This window comes from Lonchura striata, chromosome 3 (genome assembly GCF_050655825.1).
Source record: "Lonchura striata isolate lonStrDom1 chromosome 3, ASM5065582v1, whole genome shotgun sequence".
NCBI lineage: Eukaryota > Metazoa > Chordata > Aves > Passeriformes > Estrildidae > Lonchura > Lonchura striata.
The window spans coordinates 96,879,058-96,905,749 of record NC_140705.1 but is presented as its reverse complement, the minus strand read 5'-3'; the positions used below and the strand labels follow the sequence as shown (position 1 = coordinate 96,905,749).

The 26,692-nt window shown below is 36.6% G+C and overlaps 1 protein-coding gene across 12 annotated transcripts in view; it reads right to left on the bottom strand.

Annotated features, from left to right (window-relative positions):
- Nucleotides 1–26,692, bottom strand: part of CDC42BPA (CDC42 binding protein kinase alpha) — a 181,289-nt gene that overhangs the window by 116,625 nt on the left and 37,972 nt on the right. For all 12 annotated transcript variants that reach the window (XM_085575882.1, XM_021537008.4, XM_031504271.3 and 9 more), the window contains exons 3-4: nt 6,793–6,884; nt 571–654 (exon numbers count right to left, since the gene is read on the bottom strand). In XM_085575882.1, the coding sequence (XP_085432008.1) occupies nt 571–654; nt 6,793–6,884 (176 nt within the window). The remainder of the gene's footprint in view (nt 1–570; nt 655–6,792; nt 6,885–26,692) is intronic.

The following is a 26,692-nucleotide window of genomic DNA, read 5'->3' as shown; positions in this document are numbered from 1 at the left end:
AAGGAGCTGTTCCACTTCTTTCGGACACAAAATGGACTCCAGCTATAATGAGGAACTTTTTATCACATATTTTTGCAGATGAAAATTTTTAGGAAACATGCACTTGAATTAATTTAAAACCTTTATCTTTCTGATTTTTAAGTCTACTCATTGGTCCTTTACTAAGTTTTAACTACCGTGAAACTAATAGGCTTGATGAGCTATAGCTCAGCAATTACCTTCTTATAGCTCAGAAACTACCTTCCACCATGGAAAACAACTGCTAAAGACTACATTCCCAATTGGAACAAATGCATTAAAAGATCATTTGTGCAGTTGGTAATTTTTGGACAATTACAGAAAAGGCCTAATGTCAAAAACATCCAGCCCCACAGAAGTCATGATTCCAGGACATTTAAATCCTTCTGATGAGTTGCTTTAAGCTTATTTAATATTAATTTTTATACTGCCAGTAAATAGTGAAGCACTTCCTCCATCCCTCTAATAAACGTGGAGACTTGTAGACAGAGAAATGACAATTCAGCAAAGTAAGAGGGGACAGAATAATGGAAAACATTACTGCAATCTTACTTCAGCTCTCTTCAGCATCTCCCACTTATTAAGTATCTTCATGGCAAAAACTTTATCTGCATTTTTCAGTTTTACTACTGCAACCTGGAAAAGGGAAATCAAAGACAAGTTACAACAAGAAAATACATATTGTTTTCAATTTTATGTTACCTTACAGTTTTGGTGTTTTTTTCAAGTGTTCTGGACACATTTTTACAATGCACACAATACCACATCATCAATATAGAAACACCTCAATAGTACAGGAAAATTCCGAGTTTATTGTATGCTTTTGTTATGTTTCACACTTTCCCTATGCATAATCTTTTTCTAGGTGACTGTCAATGAAAACTGCCATTTCTTAGCATCACACTTCTTGCTCTATCATACTGACATGAAGATCTCTGGCTCTATGCTTTAGATGCTTGGACTTCAGTCCTACACACTAATTTAAACTTTAGAGCCCTCAACAAAAAGGTAACAGCACAGCAGCTTCTAAATCAAGACAAACAATGTGGTTTTGGTTTTAAAAACAAATAAAACTCTACATTTGCCATAAAGCAACTTCCATCTCATTTCAAATAATGCACTAGATTTTCTTCAAAGATAGCATGACTTCACATTTTTTCACCTGAAGTTCACTGAGCTCTTTATCATGACTATTGTAAGCAGCAGGGAAACAGTGAAATGCACAATCTCTAGAGAAGTAAAATTTAACAAAACAAGCCTGCCCGGCTGCCCCTCCTCTCCTCATAGCTTCTGAAACATTAGATGCCATAGGCCTCTGTAATAATAAATTAACGAAGTTCACTGACACCATCCTTTTCTGAGAATATTAGGGGTTTTTAGCTATAATATAAGCTAACATAGAATATTTTTAGGAAAGAGGGAGGGAAAAAGTTTACACAAACTTGTTTTCATAGTTCAGGCTTCCCTGTGTATGGAAAGTTCAGTGTCTTAACCAAAATGGGTATGAAAGTGCCACAAACTCAAAGCTGCTGATCAGAACTATACCAGCATTATCATCCCAACTACAGAAAAGTTCAACAAACACTACATTTTAACAACCATTCTCCAACTATCCTGTTCTGCCTCTTCCCTTCCAAAGGAATCCTAAAACTAAAGCAGATAAAAGTTTACATCTGTGTACATCTGGTTACAAACCAACGTGCTGTCGTACAGATTATCATCATCTTCATCCCTCAGGCCAGTGACAGAAAAAAAAATGAAGGTTGAATCCTACATTCCTTTCACCTCTTTCATAATCAGTAAACCAGCAATGTGTGAAGACAGTGATAACAGAAAAGAAAATACAGGATCAGACAGTTTGAAGGAAGTGTCATGCAAACCTCTCTGAACCATCTTCAAATGTGTCATCAGCTACAACAGCTTCACCAACAAGGCAAGAGCACAAGTTGAAGGATTGCAATACTCGGATGTCTAAACCAGTGTGTATCTCACAGTGTAGCTCTTGCCTAGCTATAGATTCACAGACCAAGCAGCTGTCACTTCCCATATGTACATTATCAGCCCTGCTCTTGACACTGTTGCCTTCTGGGGTTGCAGAGGGAAGCAGTGGCAGGGAGATAAAAAGAGGATATAAGACAGAAAGATATTACATTTATTTGTTTAAACTAGTTTTATGGGCTGAAATTTTTAAAGGTTGCCTCACATGAGGTTCAAGTTCAGATTTAGAGTCCATCAAGGAACTTTGAAAAACAAAAATGGATTACTACTTTAGCCTATAATACAATAATTTCAATTAATAAAGAATGTTTCCTGTGCTGTTCATGACAACCCAAGACTGGGAATCACTTTTTTTTTGAGGGAAAGATGAATCCTCTGCAGAAATACATAGCCCAGAGTGTGGATTTGATCTTGATTTTCCTTTTGCATTACTAGCTAAATCTTAGTTAAAAGCCCTGGTAAGCCAATATCTGTATCAATTTCTAATGAGATATGGGAGGAGGAGAAATCCTTAACACTGCACCTAGTCAGTATTCAAACAGAATCCTCCATAACTTGGATGACAGAAACACCCCTGGTGATGCAGCCTGTCATATGAAGCTACAATGCAGTTGTGCCCCAAAAACCTTTAAGTGTTTTGGGAGTCCTGCAAGGAAAAATTAAAAGGCTGCTGCTACTAAAGCTGAGCAGCTCCTGCTGCCCAGCATGGAAAATAAGTTTTTCCCCACCATTAACCACTGAAGTAGAGGCATCCACAGGCATAAGACCATACAAGTATTTCAAGGCCAGTTTCAGGATTTCATTTCTTGCCTGTAGCATACTCGGTGCAAGGCTGTGTTATTCTGCAAAAGGCTTGGTTATTGAAAGACACACAGTACGACTACACAGCTGCCTAAATTTCCAGTCTCCTATTCAGCAATCACTTGGACACAACTGCAGGAGCTACAGCGCTGCCTGTGGTGAAGATTTGGAACACAGGCCTTCTGTGGCATGAACAAGGGCTTGGTACCTTCTGCAAATGTAACAGCATTGAAGAGTGACTAAAGAACAAAAATAGACTCGTGTTTACCAGCTGTGTTTACAATCAGTCTGAAGCTTTTAGTCTGTGAAAGCCATTGATGTTATTCCATATCAATAACCACCACACACAAAAGATCACAGACATCATCATCATCTTTCTGCAATCACAGCATGTTTTTGGGGGTGTCTCAATGCTTTATGAAAGTAAATTCTAAAATGCTTATTCCGAGATTGTGAAAGTAAAACCTGACACTTCAGCAATGAGCAGACTGATGTAGTTTCTACTTGTAACAAAAAAAAATCTGAATCATGATTACAAAACCCGGCAGTGTTTATGTATACACAGAGTATTTACTACCTACACAAAGGCACAAATACAGACAGTTTTGTTTTGATCTTTTCCCTTCTTTAGTGAAGCTGTCAAGACCGAAGAAAGAGTAATTATTCCTGTACTAGTGATCCTGAAGTGTCCTGATACTGGAACTTGTAAAATTAGACTTTTTAAAGGTTGGGGGGTTTTTTAAATTTTATTTTCCTGTGAACAGCCCAAAAAAAGATTAGTATATGCTGATGTAAACATCTCGGGCTTAGCCAGATACGAAGTTGTTTTTTCCTTGTCTTCCAACCATTTTCCATATTTCCCACAGAAAGCAGTCTAGTTTGGCATGGTGTCAGACACCTTCTGCCCCAAGCTTGGCTATTTGTCTTTATGGTATTTGTCTGCACCTTCCCTTTGCTTAGAAAGCAATAGCCTTATACAGGAAAAAAAAAATAGAATAGACGCTATTAAAGTTGAAATAAAATTAAGAACAGTAGAAGTAGAAATGAAGATTCAGCATTGGTTTCCTTGTCCAGCAAGAGCAAGCAGGTGAGAAAGAATGTTACTGCTCGTAACTGTATGACAAAAATTAGGAGTAAATAGTTTATTCTTAAGCTACAAATTCATCACCTTCAAAATATCAACAATGTAAGAACCTAGTATTTTCTAGCATAAGCACGTACTGATTTTTTTTTTCAAAGTTATAATCGATTCAACTGAAAATTTTAGTATTAGATAGAACTTTCACTAAGCTGCACTTTTATACTGCTGAGGGATACCACTAAGAGCTGTTGCCCAGTTGAAGCACCTTTCCTAGCAGCATTTTTCAGCTCCCAAGTTTAAAGTCTTTTTGTTTTGAGTTAGGTTTTTCAAACCCTGCTGCTCAAAGCCAGCACAGTGAATTGCTTGAAGCCCACATTATTAATTTTACCATGATAATCCTGCTCCTCCCCCAAGCAAAACATCTGTGTTTTCTAAAGACACTAAGCACTCTTACATATAATTGTAAATAAGAAAATGCATGCATGCAGAGGGAAGGGGAATGTGAATAATTTGACAAAAAGGAAGCCTTTTCAGAAGCCAGAAAAAAGAGTAAGGGGAAAAACAAAAACTAGGAACAATGAATTCTTAGCGTTATAAGCAGTAACTAGTTTAAACTCCTTTTTGTGTGCATTAAACTTGTAAAAACAAAAAGGGAAATATTTCTTGACTATGCAAATTGAAGAAATTGAGCAGCGTAAAATCAAAATAGGAACAAGTCCGAGACTGTGCCAAGGAAAACTCTCACTAACTTTGTAGTCTACAGAATTTCAGAATTATGTTGATTCAGGAGACAAAAATTACCCCTCCCAGTAACCTAGAGCAACCTTGGTCTCATTTATAGTTTGCTGGAAAGAAAATACATTCTTTCAGATTTCCTAATCTGTCTCAGTAAATACAAGTATTTTGCAATTTAATATTAATATAGTTTTTTTGTGGTTTAAGTAGCAGTAAAATTTGGTGGTCCTTTTTTCAATTTTGCTCAGATATTTACTTGTCATTTTACAGAAAAATTAGCAATTTCATACAGAACTTTTCTTATACAAATGTCTGTGTAGAACTTGTCTTTGCTAAGATAGCAAGACAAATCCTTACAAATATTTATTAAGTCCTACTTCAAGAACACAAAAACCCAAACATCTTCACTGAAAGAGCTTCACTTTAGTCTTTACTGAAGATTTTGACAATTAATAGAGTCATGCTATCTTCCTCAGATAAAAATTTAGAAAGAAACACTGTTCCTAGAAGAGAAGAACTAGCCAATCACACAGACTGCCCCCAGAAGAGGAAGGGGAAAGTTACATTCTCACTGCTCATGGGATGATTCACCACAAAGAACTTCCTGAGAAAGAACTACGGTTTCTTTGCGGTTTAGCTGCTGAGGAGTTGGATGCTGATTTAGCAGACAAAAATGACTTCTCCTAAAAACACAATATAAGGCAGGTTTCATGTATGATCCTTCTGACAAGAAGGCACCAACATCAGCGATTTTTCTTATACTTAACACAATCTGTACATTAACTCAGCTGCAAATGCTATGGTAGCACTGACCAAGGCTAATCTTTTAAGCAGAAGTGTTTACATCAAAATGGAGATTGCAACATTCTTTGTGGTAAAGGTTTAGTCTAAAGATAAATTACCCATTAATAACTTCAGCCATCAGTCTCCTTTACAAAGAAGCTTTATTCCAGATGGAGCAAAACCAAGAGTGATAAAGCAGCTAACTAAATACTACCTTTTTTGTTATCTTTATAGCTGCCCAATGATTATATTTGCACATAGGGATCAGAGTATGTAGTGGCATACACTACAGTAAAAACTCCTCTTCCTGACATAGTACCTACAGGAGTCTGCTCTTCCACAGTCACAGACTAGCAAGGACTGATTTTCACTCAAGATGCAAACATGCAAGTGAACCTAAGAAAACTCTTCTCTGTAACATGCCAGAGCCTCCAGAAATCCTCTCCTATCAAAGAGAACTTCCATTTCCAAAGGCAATCAACACTTTGATGAGAAAATATTTTTTATTATTCTTTGAGTTTAAGTTCACACGTATTTTCAGGCAGGATGGATCACCTCCTGCAGAAGCTTTACACACTCCCACATCTGTAGTATATCTGGCTATGGAAAACTCAAGGTACTGTTGTACATTAAATTGCTCTTCCCACAGCGTACTGCATGAAAAAGAAAGCTCATACACCCAAAAGAATTAAGAAAAATGGGGCAGAAATCTAATATGTTTGTTTCCTCGACCTAGTGATCAACAGACTTCTCTGGCAACTTCAAATAAGAGATAGCTGAATCAGAAGCAATGAAAAATTGTATGGTTTGACAGCAGTAAGTGACTACTGAAAAGGAAAATAACATCTGGTGAAGTCCTTAAAAGAAATGCAGGAAAACTATTCAAAAGTTCATTAAAATAGAAAACTAAATGACAGAAAAAAGAGATTTCTCTATGGTGTTGGAATGTCAGTGTCAATATTTGGCTATTTAAGCTGCTGAAAACTACTTTCAGACTATATGGTTATCAGGAAAATTAGCAATTATTAGACTTCTATATCATCAGTTCTACACTGATCTATACCTCCTGACTGGAAAGAATTAGTCAAGCAAATGATTTATTCTCAGACTGTTGAAACATGGTCCAAGTGAGCCTGCCTGCTCTCAAAATTCACAAGACTTAAAAAGAGCTGTAAAAGAATGTATAAAAAAAATGTATAAAAGATGTAATTGCATCAAACATTAGTTGGGCCTATAATATCCATTATGGCTAAATAATGTAAAAACCTGTATATCAGTGTATTGTTATGAACTGTCTCTTCTCAGTGCTGCAGGTTTGCAAGAGAATTATCTGCAAGAGAATTATCCCAGCCCTTCCATCTCCTTCCCACACGTACCTCCCCAAAGGCTCCTCGACCAATCACCTTCAGAATCTCAAAATCTTCTTTATGTAGTCGCATCTGTTTCACTTTAGATGTGAAAGGTTTAGCTGAAACAAAGGGGGAAAAAATCATTAAAAAAAAACGCAAAAAAATAACCCAAGCAAAAATCAAAGAACAAGGTAACAGTAACACAAAATAGATGCAATCAGAGGCCTAAAAACAAGGTATCATTTTGCTTATATACCTGTATATCCTAAAGGAATAAAATGAAGTTACAGTTAGAAATAATGAAGTAAGAACTAAGTCAAAACTGCTGTGAGAAAAAGGTTTACCAAGAAAGCTTACTTTTGCCTTCTTTTAATTTTAAAAAATGGAGTCAAGCTGACTGCATTTTTCTACAGACTTTTGAGTTCAGACATCCACTGCATCTGTGCTATATAACTGTTGTTGCAAAAGCAAAGTCTAATATAATGAGTTCACTTTGGACAGTATTAATTTATTTGCCAATCAGCCACACAATACTGTATTCAATAAGAAATTTAAATGGTGGTAAATGGTAAGTGGAAGGGCAATATTGGCCTACACAATGTATTATGCAATGTTTTTTGTAAAATACTTCTTCAAGGGAACACTTAAAAAACAGTTCTTGGCTTTTGAAAGGAAGAACAGTTGCACTCAAGACAATATTAACACATTCAGTGAAAAAAATGAATGCATTTTCATCAAGTTAAGCTTCATTTCCTTCTTCTTTCCCTCCCTTTCATAATATATTTGAAAGTAGTAAGCAAAATAATGTCTTGTATTCCAGACAGGTAAAAGCCCAGCACTGTTTGAAATAAAACAGCCTCAAGAGCACTATTCCTCTCTTTTAGCCCCATTTAGCACTACAATTAACTGGTTCATTTATACATGCTCTCTGCATGCAAAACATCCAAGTACTGATAACTCTAAACCAAAACATACATAGCACAACCCTTGGTAAAAAAAATATTAAAAATTAAAACTTGAAGTAATTTATCAGGAAAATGAGTTCTTTATAAAATTATTGTTCTAAAGGCACATTCAATATTTTACACCAATAAAATCCTATACTAAACCAGATACTTTGGTAAATATGGTTCATACAAGAAGGTTGTAAAATCAGGAAACACAAATTCAATTTCTGGCTCAAAGGCAGTCTAGCTCAATGATCCCAAACAAGCAACTTGAGATACTTCACCCAGTTTCACATCTGTGAAAAGGGGACAGTATTTTTGTAACAGCCAAGGCACTGACAATCACATTGCTGAATCACAAAACCCCAAAAAGGCACATTGTAAAGTCACCATTTTACAAGGCCCATAAAAACCTTATTAGCTTATGCTTTCAGATTACAGGGGCCCATCTATGTCCATTTCTCTCTCTACAGAGACTGATGGAATCAATGCAGTTTTATTTGCAGGGAAGAGTTGTGACAGGCATTGTATTGCATAACAATTTGTTCAGAATAACATTTCTAAACGGAAATGAGGAACTGTTTTCAAAAGCTCCAAAAGCAAATGACCCTAAGTAATAACTAAGTTAAATAGACCTAGACACAGGTAAGAAACTAAATTTTGGTTCTCCCAGAATTTCAGAATTTTCTTTCTAATGTCATGAAATAATCCTGCTAAAGCATCCTTGTCGAAAAGCCAACCGTGTTCTGTTCAGCAAAGCAACTTTATAAACTGAGTCAAGACACAAGCTACCTGTAGTTTTGCTACCTAAAACCCCCATGAAATGTTTTCCTCCTAGTCCTTAAAGTAGCTTTCTAAACCACATCTGAACAACTACACAAAAATGCAGGGATTTATGTTTACAGTACAGCTCTACTAACATTAGTGCTATAACAGATGAAACCTTTTAAAAATCTCAGTGGTTCTGAAGTCTGAACATGGTGTCTTTTTTTCTGAAATTTCTCAGATAACAGGAATCAATTCTCTCCCAGGAATTACACTGCTCCAACTAGATGACCATCAGCTTATGATTAAAAAAACCCAGCGTTAGGACCAAATAGTACAGATGCAGCCATATAACACTGACATTTTCACTGCGGTGCTACTTTTGCTTTACATTTATAAAAAATTCATTCGACATATTGAATTACAAAATTAAAATACAGGTTTAATATTACATTTTAAGTACTGCTAAAATGCAATTTAAACAGAAGTACACCACTCAAGTTCACAGAGATCCCCCAAACTTTCAAGAATCTTTTGTTCCTTAAAAGAAAGAAGAAAGGTCTTGCAGTAGAAAAAGTAGTAAGAAAATGTACTGCCTTACTTGGACAGTCTGAGCTGTGCTACACTAAGTGACTGAATACAAATATTAATACTACTAACTAATACTACTGAAGAAATTAAAACAAGCCATTAGAGCCTTTTAACTTGAAAAACAACTGATTGAAAACAAACATGTAGTTCTCAACTACAACATTTTTTGACCATTATAGTCCTGGCTAGAGTACAAGGCAAAATTTCTTGCTAACAAGCAACAGCATAGCTGTTTAAACCACAAAGCTCTTCCTCACTTTATATTGCAAGGAAAGGCCTGTCATTCTTTAATTATTACGTTCTGAAATCTTCCAGGGTTCCCATAGGGATTCTGGAAAAATAAACATCACTATAACTACTTCAGTAAAATAAAGATGACAAAAAATAGGTTTGGAGTACGTTAAATGATTTGTAGTATCAGCATTAGTGGAAAAGTTTGTAAAACCTCCCTCCTCTCTAACTTTTTTATCACCTCTAGCAGAGATGTCAGTGTAGAGCCAAGCAGCTTTTGGAAGAAAGTTAGAGCCCCAGGAAAGGGGAAAAAATAAAATAAAAGGAAAAAAAAATAAAAAGGAAAAAAAAAAGTCGGGGGGAGAATTGCCATAGGAATGTGCTCCAAATAGCTTGTTCCAAAAAAGGTCAATTTGCTTTATCATCAATGTTGTTTGTCTACTGTGCAAACATCTGCTGCTCTTGTGGCAACAGCAATGTTAAGTATAGAAAACTTGGCCTGGCCTGGGGTCTTGGAAGGCCTCTCTCCAGACAACATTTCATCCACACAGCTTTCCAGACTAGGAGGTTAACAGGCAGACCTTTGGCAAGCAGTTTGCAGTGTCCTACAATCCTTATAGAGAGACCATACAGTCAGGCCCAGGAATGTTTTACAAAATAGTGTGCTCCAAGGGGTCCCTGAAAAGCAGATTTGCAGGAACACAGCCCTCATTTACACCCCCATCTCCCTAAAAAGAATCAGCACAAAGTTAACACAAAACAACACCCTCCTTTTCCACAGGAGCTGTGGTTTCTTTCATGGTTGATATGAGAGTGACACACTTTCTTTGCAGATTTTTGAGAGGCAAAATAGGCATTTCCTTTGGTGCTTCATTCAGCCTACAGAAATACACAAGGGCATAGATGATTTTTTCCACACACACATCCATTTTCAAAGTTGCCTGCCATGTGCAATACCAATTAGGGAGCAGCAGTTTGCTGTGCCAAAGAGACCTCTTCCTCCTCCAAATGAGAGGTAAGTGCGGGCAGCCTGGCCACTGCCTCCTCCTGCTGGCTTTCAACTCAGCAAGAACTGGAAGTTCATTATAGAAAACTTTTCAACATGTTCTCTATGGCCACATGTTGACAAATCATACACAATGTTCATGGAGAAGGCTGCTGTGAAAAATACTCTTTGTTATCAATCTCCATGGAGGAGATGGAGAGATAAGACCTGACCTAAAAAAAAATCTGTTCTGTGAAAACACTTGGCCACTCCACCTGGCCAGTACTTCCTATCTCACCCTGCCTGGGAAAACTGTGCCACCACCCTCTTGGCAAGATTCCTTGTATTATTCAATCAATTACACATGGCAAGGCAAAACAATCTCCCAGTTCGCCCTCAGGGCAACCAATGTAGTGACGCAGTAAGCTAAGCTGTATTTGCAAACAAAGTGAACCTGCCATGATTGTTCTTTCAATTTAAGTTTCTATGGGTCTTTGCCCACATTTCATGAATGGCTCTAGCCATTCATTTTATTTATGCCTACAATGCATACAAACAAAATTCAGTAAAAGGAGAATACAAGTATTAGAAATTGAGATTTTTTTACGGTTGAAATTTAACCAGAACCACATCAGGAGTAACATGTTAAACACATAGAAGAACACTCAGGAGGAGTCTAGTTGCCAAGCCATGCATGCAGAGGAACATATGTTCTACCCCCTGGCCTTGGAAAGGCAGGATTTTATTATAAATACAACAACCATCCAGCAGAAGAGAGGCAAAACAATGGGCTCTGCAGTAGTGACATTGAGCTTCAACAGTCTATCATATTTACAGTGGGGAAGCAGTTATTAGCATTACTTACAGTCTATTTAATAATAATCTTTTAAGCTCTTGGAGATAAAAGTCCACACCTTCCAAAAAGCTGACACAGGGATGGCAGTGACACAGTTGATAGCCCAATGCAGTTTAGTATTAGGATTATATAAAGTGACATCAAAATAGTAAAACAGCTGTTTTGGATGCTTTATTAGCAAAGTTAGTCTCATGCTCCTGCCTTGCTCACTCTCCTTCCAGCTCCAAGTTTCTGTCTGCAGAGCTTGGGCAGGGCTAGCCCCAGAATTCAGATTTTCCCAGGCTAATCTGCTGTCAGGTTTCTGCTTCTCCCTCACCTGTCAGTGCCCTTTCCCCTCTCCAGTACAGCACTGAAGGGAACCAGGGGTGCTGCAGGCATGGGTTGAAATTGAACCTAAGTGAGATGAAGATCATGTTGACTGCTAAAGAAAGAGCAACAGACCTGGAGCAGCAATTGGGAATGTGTCTCCACAACTGATTTAAATAGAAAACAAAACATAACAAGACAGTGTTCAGGAACTCTTCTTGATGTCTCACTGATGCTGCATTCACTTTTGGATAAATAAGCTGTCTAACTCTGCTAAGACTGAAGACTGTACCCTTGACTATAGGTTGCAGTTAGATACCCATATCTTACTTCCCAAATTACAAAACACACTTCCTTAGTGATCCAGGCATCCCACAGCAAATCCAGCCTTCTGCCCACTGCACTGTTCAATGTAAAATGCTATGTCAAGCCAAAGGAATAGAAATTAAAAACTCTATCCACCAGAATTGTCAACAACAACGGTGAAAGTTCATTCTGAAGGAAAAAGATTGGGAAAGAAAACAACCACCAGGGGAAACTAGTTGCTTGCCATTTGAAGACAGAAACCCCTTTGCTTTACTAGCGAAAAGTATTTATTAAAATACATACAGAGTTTCCCCATGCAAAAGACAAAAAACACATAATCTAAGAGACTATCATTTAACTGAATAACATAAGGCTCTCTAATTCTTCTTAGTGCTGTCTTTGGGAGAAAAAAAACCCTAAACTCAACCACCCCAACAAAAAACCCAACCACAAACCTAGAGCAGAATAATATACTGACAGCTCTGTTTTTCAAAAGTGCTCTGCAGTTTTAGATTTTTGGCTAAATTCCTGAAAGGAACTTCATAAGTGTTTCTACTTTACAGGCTTGACCCAAACCTAAAGTATTTCTTTTCCACTGGCTTCTATCAGCTGAGATTATGAAATGTGTAAATAGCATTTTTGAGTTAAGACAGACCATAACTGAAGCTTTCAAAAAACTCCAGAAAGGAGGTGTGAGAGAAAACCACTCCCAAAAAAAAAACAGTCTTTCTCGAAACAAAGGCAAAGTAATTGACAATCAGCAAGGCAGAACTGCTTAAAGCATAATTTGAGAGGAGATGGAAAAGAAATCTTTCCTCTCCACCCACCTAAGGTTGGCAGAATAGCCAAGAAGGCTTTGTTGCAGTTTCTGCCAACTCTCTGGAGGAAACTGGGGTGAAACACTGTAGTCAACAGCGATAGCAGCTGAACCACAGAACATTAGTTAAGACAATGTAAAAAATAAAAGCCACAAATACCCTTCTCCGTTTTAACAGTTAAGATTCAGTTTTCACTCCCTCAGAACATTTTTGACATGTTTTCCCTGATGAACAGTTAAGTGCCAACATCTCTAAGTACAAGTTAAGAATCTGGCATTTTCCAGGAATGAGAAGCATGTCCACAAATTCCTGTACTATGGTATAGACAGACACAATATTCTGGATCCTATTGTGTTTGCATCAAGTTCAAGTAGAGACCATCCAGACAACTTTGGCTACAGCCACCACAAAATATTCTTCAAGGGGAACTTTAAAATCAGGGAGAAAAATAAAATACATTTCCCAAACATACTAGAGTAGTTCTGTTTTTTCCTTCCCCAGACTGAGACGAAAAATAATCCCTGTGTTCACAAAACACCCACTGCAGATCTGGACAACACTTCCATACCACATCAAGATATAGCCATTATTTTTTTTATATTACCATTCTTTCTCATCCCAAGAATTTCCGTAAACCACCCTATGTTTAAATATTATTATACTAGCAGCAAAGTGAAACATTGAACTTTATTTCATCCTACTGTGGATTGGAATTCTAGAGCAAGACTTAACTGGTTGTGCTACGAGACTCCTGTTCCACCTATTAAAGAGGGTGGAAATGCTCTGCGAGCAAATCAAGAGCAGACAGGAAGAAAGTTTTGTGACATTTAAAAACCCTGAAAGGGTAAAACAAAGGAGAAGGAAGAAGGTGGCCTTACACTTTATAAAGCAGAACACTGCTTTGACTCCATCCCTTAAGCTGTCCCAGAGCTGGAAACAAGTCAATTAAAATCACACTTCCGACAGTCAAGTTTAAACTTCACATTCCCCAGTGTCTGACAAATAACTCAATACACTGCTATCTAATTGCCAAAAAACGCTGGACGTTTCAGCTGTAAGTAAAATCAATCTGACCTGTGTTTAGAATTACTAAATGATCTGAAAAATGAAAATAAATCAGGCATCAAAAATGAATACTTTAAGAAGAATTTTCAGTTCTTCAAAGCATTACTTTTTCTTATATAAAGCAGATATAACACCTTCTAGTCTGACTAGACTGGAAAAAGAGCTGTTTGTGGAACACTGTGTTTTGATGAATATCAGAGAAAAAATCAAACATTGCACAATAAACAGAGTATGCAACCACTCTTCAGTGAGGGAGGGGGAAAAAAAGAACAGAAAAGAGGAGGAAGAATGTATCAAGTAACACCACTTAACAGCACTCTACTCTGAAGACCAGCTACTGTTATAACCACAACTAAGGCCCGAAATACGTACTCTCTCAAAACAGTTGTGAAGGTATCAATAATTTCATTGTTTCCTTTGTTCTGCATTTATGTTTTCGCACCCCTCATTAAAGAATTGTTCAACATGCATTTGATTTATAATTTAAATAATCCTCTCAATTAAAATACAGAAATGAACCCTCTCTAGAAATTCTGGTGCATGCTGTACTAAGATAGAAATGTTTTACCAGAAGAAAGCCAGCAACTTTAATCCACTGAGTTCCCTGCTCAGCTTCCCAGGTATTTCACAGCACTGCAGAAGTCTCCATTTCTGAAGCTACAGAAAGAAGGATCTTAAGGGATACTGCCTTACACTCCCTTCTCTTGCCTCCGTTTCACCTCAGAATTTTAATTAAAAGAAAATATCTATATAAAGCATATATACTGAGGTCAGGCATTTGATATTCCTTTGCTGATACTGAGAGTCTTATTAAATCTTACATGAGCAACTAACATAATAAATTTTTGCTTTTTAGGAGAAAAAAAAAAAAGCTGTAAAAGCTCTATAAAACTTAAAGCACTTTTCCTCTCTCTCAATTAGTCAAATGATATGCTCTAATCCTTGTGAGAAGGAGAGTGAGCAGACTCTCCACAAACTTTCCTCCTCTAAAATGACTTATTTGTGTGGCCATATATTCTTAGCCAACACTTACACTTAGAACTTGTCAAATGCACAACTACCAAGTCTCACACAGCCTACAAATTATTTGAGTCCTGTCTCTCACTCCTCCACAATGGTACTTCCCCCCCCATATTCTCTGCACATCCCTGCAGACACTTCCCACAAAGCTGCAAGGGCCTCAGAAGGACAGTAATACAGCCACACCCAAAAGAGCAGGCAAATTCCTCTTCAGGATGCCACTGGCAGGTGCCCACAGTATGAACATGTACCAACATACCTTGTTTCTTCTTTAAGAGCATGGCACAAACCTACTCATAAAGCACTTCACTGACTGAAGGTTTCACTGACACTTGTTTGTATTTGCATTGCAACACAGCTCAAAAGCCCTAAAGCAGAGCTAGAGAACTGGTACAGATGCACACAATTACACTCCTATTTTGGTCCTTATAGATAATATTTGAAATTAAAATGTTATATGAAGTGCTTCATTCATGACACTAAACTAAATTTCAAATATTAAAATAAAGTTAAAATTCAGAAAAGCAAAACCAACTTCAATATAATGTATGTTAAATGGAAACATTAAAAACTATAATGAACAGCAACTTGGTGTTGTGAGAAGGAATTTTGCCTAGATTAAAATAAGATTCATCTCCACAACTGCTTTTTATCAAAATTTCAAGTTCCCAGTCACAAAAAAAGAAGAAACCTTCCCTATGTTCATAGAAACTGTTCCACCTGGACAGCTTAAACTCCTCTTCCAGCCATATCTCACACCATTTTAAATGCCATCACCCTGTACTATTTGTACTGTAAGGACTGCAAACTACTCATTTGCTTGCTCCTTGTATTTCAAGCTGGGTAGTGCAATTGAACAGGTACATCATTGTCTGGTTCTTTTGCACTGACACATGGACAAAACAACTGTAATTTAAAATTAAGTCATGTTTCAAGACCTGTTCTTAGTTTTGTGACATTTCAGGGAGTTATGACATCAAGAGCAACCCTTTATTAAAGAAACCACATTCCTTAAATGTCACCAAAGATCCTAGAACTTCAGCACTCTTCCAGAGTTACCTTGAAACTAATGTAATTTTAAAAAATTAATAATTTGAAAGTTCAGTACCATTAGGATGTAAATTGCCTATAATAAACTTGATTTGGCCCACTTGAGAATAAAAACCATATCATAAGGCTCAAGCACCTAACTGTGCACCAGATCCGGCACTCTATTTCCCAGCTAAAATCATCTTCGCTTTCTTCCTGATTAAGTGATCACTGTAAAATAATGCTGATTAAGATATTTTTATTTTGACCGCACTTCACCTCATGGCAATTTTAATAATTTTATCCTCAGTGCTGCTGAATCATTAACACCTGTTGCTAATTCAAACCATCCCCATTAACATAAATCAAACTTTCAAGATAATCTTCATTTTGAAGAAGACAAATACATTTCCCAACACCTGTAACCAACCTATAATAAACATTTGCTGTAAGCAGGAAGCTCCTACATAAACCACATTTGTCTGGAAGCACACATGCAGGTGTCAAAAGACTGCTTTGATCCACACCTTCTTTGTATCACCAAGGTTGCAGGAAGAATAATTCTGGAACCCAGAGGATGGATTTAATTATTTATGAAACCAAAGAGAAACCTGCGCTTATTTTCAAGTATCTTGGTTCTGGTTTTAGGCACCCTTAATGCTTATATTACCTACACATGAAAGGTTTTCAAACCACCTTTTCAGGGCATACTGTTTCTAACTGTCCCTTTAGAATTCCTAATGAATCAAGTGAAGGGATTCACTAATGGTACACCTAAACTGACTTCTGTGTTACAGAGCACATCGCTTAATTTAGTATCCCTGTCAATGTCAAGTCACAAATAAGAGAGACCTCTAATCCATTAACTCTTACATGCACATATTTGCAGGGCTGATCCTGAATGAAGAGTCATCTTTAAGTAATTTTGTAAGAAGATACAATTATTTGGTTTTATTTATCAACATAAGATCAAAAGGGGAGGCCACAAGTGAAATTAACAATCTTTCTGTAAATGACCAATCAGTTCAGTTTAAAACTATAAACTAACCAGAAAGAACAATTAAGTTCAGTACAAACTGTTCCTTATCTTCAAATTCTAGACATATTTTCAAAATTTTGTAAGCTATTTTCCTAAATACAGACAGGAAACATGGTCTTATATGAAACTGATATAATGGAGAATAAATGTTTTGCAAGTTGTGATTCTCTGAAAATTCTTTGAATGCTTTTACCCAAATTTTATCTCAAAAGTCATGTTTACTAGAAATTTAAAAGGAAAATCATGGCAAGACATAGCACACACAAACAAGTTTGAGAGAAATAATAGGATAATACAAAAGCTGGATATATTTTCAGGAGAGTGCAAAACACAAATTTTTAATTTCTAAAAGCAGCAGCAGTTTTAAGGAAAGAGTAATTTAGTTACCTCAATAAATCAAGCCCACTTCAGAAGAAGGTAACATTCAAAAATTTTATTTAGCACTTATAATTTTTAAAAATTCTCAATCTGGATACTTTATAAAAATACTCAAATGGAAACTGCACTCTAATAAAAATAGATTCCTGGGAATAAGACATTTTGCAAATATAAATAATAATTAAGTCATAAGAAAAATTAATGCTAGAAATTCATTACTCTTCACTCTGAAATTAGTTTATTAAAGGTTTGATCTATGAAAAAAGTACTTGCAGGGACATGAATTCATAGCTCACATTTTTAAAAATGTCTTGTTCCACAGACCATAAGGGAGCAAGTTAAGAAGTAGTTCACAGTAAAATGTAAGCAAAGAAATGTTTATTTTTGGTATGGATAATTTATGCTCCACACGATATGACAAAACTCATTTCACAAATTATTTCATCATCTTTCCCTTTTCAGCAGAGTCCTTAGTTCTAACACCTGCTCCTGACACTTGTTCCTCTAGACTTGAGCAACATATTAAACTAGTGAAAGCTTAACAACGTGAAAGATACTCAAAACTTTCTCCAAATTCTGTCAATTGTTAATACTTTTCCATGCGAACACAGTGCTTTTAAACCCTTTTTGGCAACCGAGTTTAGTTCAAGGTCAAAACTAGATTACCTGCATTATAAACCAGTGCACTCCCTACATATTACAAAGGCCATGAGAAGTGTAACACTTCCCACAGTCTAAACTGGGGTTTTCTTCTGATCTCCAATCCTTAGTAAAGTGGCAACTCCTGCCCTCATTAACACCTATTTTTAGACTGTTAGTCTGTATTTACTCAGCACTTACTACAAAACATTCCTATTAGTTTTAGCTTGGTTACACAACATTGCTCATAAAAAAAAAAAAAAAGTTAAATTGCTTTTTTTGAAATTCTCTTCCTATATTTGAGTAAATAAAACTGATTTCTGAAACTGATGTCAAACATAAGTGGAAAATGATCATTCAATGCACCATATGCAAGAATTCCAAATGCATTTGCCCCCAACAGCTCTGACTGAACTAATCTAAAATTGATGCTTTTTCATTCCTACCTATGCAGTACCAACTTTCCACTCTCTATTAATATTTCTCTATTTATCATAAAAATGTAATATGCAACTGATTGTTTGAATATTCTCAGTTTATCTCGAGGTGCATTCAAAAACCATCTGTTTTTGAAACCTTCTGTACAGTAAAAACCACACACCTAGAAAACCCAAATTCAGTCCAGATATAGTAACTACTGTAAACTACTTTAGCAATATTCATTCGGAGAAAATGGGCTGCTTATCTAGCTGCTGAAATGGAAAGGACTCTTTCACACAATAAGGCATTTTGGGATTATTTTCTTGTTATTTTTCAAATAATGATGGCATATAAATTAAATATTTTATAACCAGCAGCAAATGGAAGGCTGGTGTTTACAATAGCCATTGTGTATGCAGTCTATAAAATGCAAACAAACAGATGGGCAGAATGCAGTCCTTACAAAGACCTATAACAGAGGTGGCATTCAGAAACATTTGTGTTTCATCCTTCAGATTTACAGCTGCTCTCAGACAGATGTGGGTTTATAATTAAATTAATGATTTTGACTAAGCATCATCACCACCAACAAAATCCGTACACATGAATGCACATGACTTGCTGTCAGGAAGGTGACACAAATTGGAAAGAAGCATCACTCCTGCAGTCACAGCATGTGTGCCTGCATGCGTCCTCAGAGCTTCTACCCTTCACCTGACTTGAATAACATCTGACTCTGTGGAAGGCATTTCAAAGATAATTCACCTTTTTGCATATTCTGCAAAGGGAGGTGGGTGGCAGGAGAGACTCCTAAACCTACACAACCTAAAACAGCACTCCCTCCCTTGCCCCCCTAATCCCTAATCCCAAGGGAACACCCTGGGAACAGCCACAGACATCTGCCCACACAGGTGCTGTAATTGTGACAAAACCTTCAAGCACAAAGCACCACTAACAGAAAAATCAAGTTTTATTACTCACTTCTGCTCATAGAATTACTTCTGAGGGTTTGCTCTTTTCCTGTTTTCTAGGTTTTTTAAAATCAAGAGTATGTGCCCAGACTCTTAGTGGAACCAGCAGATACAACTGCATGAATACTGAGTATTCCCTCCACATCTTTTAGCAAACAGATAAATACACAAATATTTTGCATAAAGTTTGGGCAACTCCAAGAGTCACAACTTCTCTGATTTACTGTTTCCACTGACATACATATATAGAAATGATGATTCATAGGAAAGTGAGATACCACTCTATAAAGCTGAGAAATCTTTTTCTAGAAACCTGACATCCACAGAGTATTTCTGGAAATACAAAAATGATTTAATACATATTAATTTTAAAAATTACTGGAATGGGTTTTCAACATATCTTGGGCCCAAATCCTCAGAAAAATGCAAACACTTAACTTCTATTGAAATCAACCAGACACCTGTGACTGCATAACTGTGAACTCCCATGCAAACTGCCAACTTCAGACACAAGAGAATTACAGAGTTGTGACATTTACTTGTGTAAACAAGGGCTCATTACAAAAGACAGGAAAAGAAAGGACACTTCAGAGAGTGAGAATCAAGTATTCTCTTGTATACTAGAAAGATGTCCAAGTCCATAAAAAGGGAGTAATGAATATACACAATACCTCAACTTCCTCACTTCGTTTTGTTAGTACTTCATTTCAATTTTTACTTAATTTACACAGAGGGATAGACAACACTATCTTAACAGGGAGCATATTAACATGATATATCATAAGAAATGTTCAATACATTATTTTTCTTCCTTTTAATTGTGATTGTTCCCTGATTTAACAAAACATGTATTTATACACATTTAGTTACAAAGGCCTCACCTTCCAATGATAACCTAATTTGAACTTTATATATAAAAAGTTCATATATTAGAGTGAGTTTAGTTGTGTATGTTAACAATTACTACTGCTTAATTTCTTGTTTCTGTAAAGTTACCTGGAGCTAAATTTAAAATGAAATTACTTTCCTATAGTTTCTGAGTACTTCCAAGTACATCTTTCATACCTTTTCATCAAACATCAACTTCACCCACCTAACTTACAATGAAGTTGTTGGAATCTTCAATATCAAAACTCATCCAAAATGAAGCTTTCTCACATGACTTCTAAAAGCTTTGCAAAAGTACTTTCTACTGGAATCAGGTACTGCATGTTCTAGTCATTATGAGTTTTCCCCAGCTGGGATTTCTTGTCCCCTCCCTCTGTTTTCTGCATCAGCTATGGTACAGTGCTTCCCCTCAATGTGTTAATCCACAAAGGACCAATATTCACCACACAGATAAATCTTACTGCTTGCTCCCTTATAAATTTAAAATAATGAACCTCTCAGTACTATTTCAAATGTAAACAGAATCTCTGGCTCAACACAACAGCTAATTTAAATCAACTACTTCTGTGTGAAAAAAAATGGAAAATGCATTTGTTTTAATCCACTACTAGCACTTGATTTAATTCATACTCAAAGATGGCAGCACCAATATAGTCACACTAAGAATAAAATCTGCAGAGATGAATTTTTCATCCATACTGTATTAAAGTAGTTCTTTACTAACCTCAGGATAAATGGGTACCTTTTCCTTAAAATTCTTCTGGATCTCAAGAAGGATATGGCTTGAGATGGAGAAACTGTGCCTGTCAGTAAATTGGGCTGCTAGTCATTGAAACAGACAACATTTGCTTTAGCTTCTTCTCACTCTCACCATTTGGCAGTACAACTTGCCCAGGCTCCATCTGTTAAGAGCTGCTCCTGCTGCAGTATTTTCCCCCATTACAATTATTTAAGTACATTTTAGAACAAATGTGAATTCAATATTTGAGAAAGCTACTGGCCTGACAAGTACTTACTATCTGAAATTAGGGCAGAACAGGTGGGAACACAATGCACTAACCAACTTGCCTGATCTGAGTGACATTCCTACAGATAAAGGCATTTCAGTTTTTTGGGTTCAACCAAATCACACATATCTCTGCTGATGCTAATAAAAAGATTAAATAAACAAGCAAATGCATTAGATACACTTCAGTCAGCAAGGCCTAATGAGATTTACTCCCATGGGCTTAAGAAAGTAAGGAAAGCAATTTCTGACTCATTAGATATGCTATCAAGAATGTACAGAGAATGAACACAGCTCCAGAAGATCTGAAGTGAACCAAAAAAAAAAAAAACCTTTCCGTTTTTGTAAAGTCTAAATTCCACATCCAAATCCTCCTCCTGAAGGTATCTGTCATGCTGCCTGAGAGCCCAGTGGCAGAATTCAAGCCTGACAGATGACTGTCACTGCAGGATGTCAACAGGTTACTGCAATTAGCAGTCTAATCATCAGGGGACTAAAAATGTACACCCTCCAGCTGAAAGTCAACCTACTAACTTCCAACCATGTACAGTGAAGAATAGTGGGTGGGCTGAAATTTGCTTACAGTGAGCTAAATCCCAGTAAGCAAACAGGCTCCTGCACTCAAAAGAATGAACAGTGACAAGGAAATTATGATATAGGTAGGTGAAGTTACAGCCAAGCCTGCTCCTCCATCTATCCCCTTCCCATGACTGTCCATAGATAAGAGCTAAGAGTCTGTGTTAACTGAGCTATCAAAAAGCTTATTTTTATACAGATATATATACATACATATATATATATATATATATATACACACATATGTGAGTGTGTGTACCCACATGCACATATAAACACATTCCATACAGATATGAATATTCCACTAAAGGGAAATTTCCACAGGAAGGCCATGCATGTAGTCCCTTAGACCAATTCCTTACCTCCAAACAAATCTCAACAAAAAGGATCACAAAGGGAGTAAAAAACTATGCTAATTTAGATGCCTTCTTGAGTGGCACCATCTGTTTTTTATGGGAGATGATGGGGATAGCTTGAAACCACCCTGTTATCTGTTGGAGGAACAACAGAGCAAAGCATAAGCAACCCAGAAGGATGCTGGAATGAGCTGGTAATAACTTCCTTCTCCAAGTGATAGAGGAGCCAAGAAGTGCTATTAATGGTGTTATGGCTTAACCCCAGCCAGCAACCAAGACCTTTTTCTCATCAAGATGGAAGGGCTGGTGAATGTGAAATTCAAGGGCACCCTTGGCTGCAGGGACCATGAAATGGTGATGTTTGAGATCCTTTCAACAGTGTATGGATTTTTTTTTTTTAAATAAGAAAAAACTCTAAAGCCTTCTTTCAAAAAGTTCCTTTCTCTCATAGAAGCACCTAAATTCCTATGAAGTTATACAATTACATAGCCAGATGAAGATATTTATACATGTTACAGAATCCTCTTCTAGAAAAAGAATAAGGAAATTAAAAAAAAAAAACAAAACAACACAAAAACAAACCCATGTCAGATGTCTCAGCAGACCTAAGGATGGGGGCAGCATTCGAGGAGGTCCTCTGCTTTATAGGACCCCAGCTGAGCCCAAGCACAGTGAAGGCAGTTTTGAAGCACTGTAAACAGACTTCAGCCCCTCAGCCTGTGCTGTGGTATGCAGAGTGAAGGAAGTGTACGTTTATCCCAGACACAACCAAATTCTTGTGGCCCAGCCTCTGCAGATATGAGAGCACCATCAGAAGAAATCAAAGAAAACCAACACCCAACCAATGTATTTCAACACCTGGCCCCAAACCCAGTAGACAACAGCAGCCCTGATGTGCTGACAAAACAAGAAAAAATTATTCTACGCCCAGTGTTACAACTGCTTGTTCTCTTCAGCAAACTCCATCCCTGTGTTTCCATACCAGGCGGGAAATTTGCCTCACCAGCTGCAGAGTTACAGCAGAGATGAACTGAAATAAATATACCAGATTTTAGGATTTGGCAGGGTTTCTTTAGGTACAGGTTTAGCTGGAAATTGGAAATGTAAGCAGCAGGTAACAAAGACAACAGGATCACAACTTAACAACCAAGATCCCAAGTTTTCAACCAAATTCTGAAGGAAGGAGGAAATAGAGGTACAACAAGGCATCTTTTCTTGTAATGAAACATGCTGTATTTTTTCTGGACACCACAACTACAGTTCAATGTCACCACTAGTGACTTGTATCTGTTCTTAGAGCACCTGAAATGCTGCAAGAGCATGTGGTGGTCTGGAGACGCAGCATCAATGGAGAACCTAAGAAGATATGTTAAAGGGGACACAAAAGAGCATTATAACACCACTATGCTGACCAGCATCAAACAAAACTCTGTATTAGCTGTATAACAATGTTTATCAGGAAATCCAAAGTGAGGCCCTTATGCTATGTCCAATGTTTAGAATAATATAAGACAAATAACTCAGACTACATCCTTTGGGCTGTAAAACAACAATGGACATTGCCAAGTTTGAATGTCTGTACAACTGCAAACAAGCTTACTGTATCTGAAAGAAATAATGTTAGTATCTACTTAGTATCATCTTTTTTTTTTTGTTTAAAATAAGTCTAAGTCAGATATCTTCTTGAAAGATTATGAACTATTTCTAAAAATATGACTAATTTAAATACAAAAGATTATAGATTTAAAGAAAATGTAAATATAGTTGCCCAGACATAACATACAAGAATTTCCTAATTACTAGCAGTAAGTTTTATTTTATTCCAAAAACTGACCAGTACATTAGAGAATACTAACTAGTACATTAACCTAAACCAACTTAGTGTACAAAAAGAAAACATCCCTCTATGTGAGGGCTAGAATCTATGAAGCTGTGTACATAAAAGCCAAAGGAAAAAGCACCACCTTCCTCATACCTGAAATCTCATAGATTGTATCGACTATCCGCACTTAAAGAAAAAGTACATCATAGAAGGAACACTGTGAATATATCCTTATGTACAGTTTGTTCTCAAAGAACATAAAATGTCTTTTGGGTTTATTTTGGTTTGGGTGTTTTGTTGGGGTTTTATTTAATTTATTTTAAGGAACTCCCAACTTCCTTCTTTGAAACTGTGGTCATTGGAGCTTTGATAAAGTGCAAAAGAGATTCAAAGAAGCACTCATGACTGATGCCACCAGGATGCCTTTGAGGGCATTTCCACATATAATCTGCATGATCTTCCATTTTTCCCACTACCTAAAGTTGGGGAGAGAGAAGGGAGCATCACCATGATTTACTGGAGTTATGCAGGTTAATATGGTGATTTGTTTCCCCAGTTCTTTCCTTATCTAATATAGGCAGTAGATAAAAATCTCCCCTGAATCCTGCTTCTGTGCCTCCAGGAAAAGGAAGTCTTGCTTTGCTCCCCATCCCACAAGTCCTGAAGTACAGGTGACAGAGAAAACAATTTTTTGCCCCATGAATAGTAATTCCTCTCATTGATCCAAGAAACAAACATTTTGTGCTTAGTCAAAACTGCAAACAGACATTTATCAAGTTTTGAAAATGGGGAAAAGAATTATTTCTTGGCCAATTTTATGTGAGAAATACTTCAAATGACATATACACAAGCACTGGCACATAAATTTGTTGTCAAGATAACAAGCCTGAATTTTTCAGAAGCTCAGAGAAGGGTGGCAGCCAACATTCAGTTCTCACCTGATATTCTCAACAGAACACCATGCACGTAGTTAGGCACAGCCTGTACACAAATTTTGAACTGTCATTTCAAGATCACATTTTGACTTATGAAAATAACACACTGAAATACATGAATCGTCAAAAACATTTAAGTAAATAGATAATGGAGCCATTTTAATAGAAAAAATCTGGATGTTTTGCATTTTAAAATGATCTCATGACACCAAACAACAAACCTGTGTTGTAAGGAATATCTTACATATTTCTGCTTCATTTGGGGAGAGAGATTTTAACATATATATGTGTGTTGAGTAACTGTATTAGTATTATTTTCCTGAAATCAAGAGTATGTTCACCCATCTGAAGCATTCATTGGCACAAAATCATAAGATAAAACAAAGACTCAATAACTGCTGCAAGAAATGATCCATCCCTGACAAGATGCACAAGAACTTGTTCAGTTCATTATGTAAAAAAAGGGATTTCTTCTTAAATTGTCCTATAAACATGTCCTTTCATCCATGAGACAAGAACGTTTCACTCTATTTTTGAAAGCTAAATAGCTAAAGACTCCATAGAAACAAACCAGCTATTATTTAATCAATAATAGGGGACTGTTATTGACATGACTGACCACATTTCCTTCCAGAGGAAATAGGAAAGTCACCTGAAAGGAGATTCAATTTCTTCATTTGCTTGCCACCTTCTTCCCTCTTAGGCAGTGGCTTCTGCTACTCTCACCTTTTCAAAGTCACCTTATTTTCTATTTAGAAGTGCAAAAGGGCCTGACAGCAAACATAATTAGGCTGGATAGCAACCAAGGTGGCATATCTGTGACTGCCCTGCTCTCCTGCCCTCCAGGCCCACACCAGGCTGCTGCTGCTGTTTATATCATTGTGTGCACACACAGTAAACATAGTCTTAGAATTCTGTTATGTTTAAAAAGGTGACAACCATTTCCTTGCTGCCAGCTCAACTTCTAACATAGCAGTATCTTCTTCACAACACAAATAATTAAAAATATCTACTTGTCACATCACCATTTACTCCAATGATACACATTTAAAAAGACACTAGTCTAAAATCAGTCTCAAATGAAACATATACTATGTTTTATGGCTCTCTAAGCATATTACCAACCATTCAGGGTAGTCAACCAATTAGGATTTTATTTACTTCAATCTTGACTGATTTTTTAATGTTTTAATCCATAAGTGATTTTGATTCAAGACAGAATCAAGAGACATAATTAAGTACCAATTTAACCATTAAAAATATAAAAGAGGATTACATATCCACCTATTTTTATTATATGTTGTAATGAAGAGATATAATATGAAAAGTTATGTACAAATATAAATAAAGTGCCAGCACTCCTGTTAGTACATTAGAGCAATATAAATGCTTTCAGTACTGGTTATAAACAAAAGTTAGCAAAAAATAGAGATGAAACAGTGCATTTTCAATTGCCTTTTTTAATTAACCTCCTCTAATCCCAAACAAATATATAGCTAAAATAACCAAATTCACATGCTCTAGACCTTTTTACCACAAAGAAATTTCCCCCAGGGTGCTCTTCCCAGCTACAACCTTGACACTACAGAGCTCCTCTGCTGCAAAGGATGAAATAAAGCAAGTGTCACCTCCAATGTAAAATACTCTGAAAAAAATTGTTTTCACAGCTGTAGCTTCCCCTTTCTCTTTCAAAATTTCAAACCAAACTTGACAACAATGAGATTGCACCTAAAAGAATCTTATCCCGGTAACCTGCAAACAACACTCCAAAACTTGGGTCCAGAAAAAAAAATAAAGAAGCTTCCACTAAGGAGTTAACCATTCTTGTATGGGAATGTGAGAAACTGTAGCTTTTTTTGTCCATTAAATTCTGCTATTCTGTCCCAGGAAAAACTTTAATACAAATAATATACTTGATCTGGAGGCAGCAAAAAGACCGTCAGATTTTATGCCCAGTGTTACTCTTAAATAAAGATGG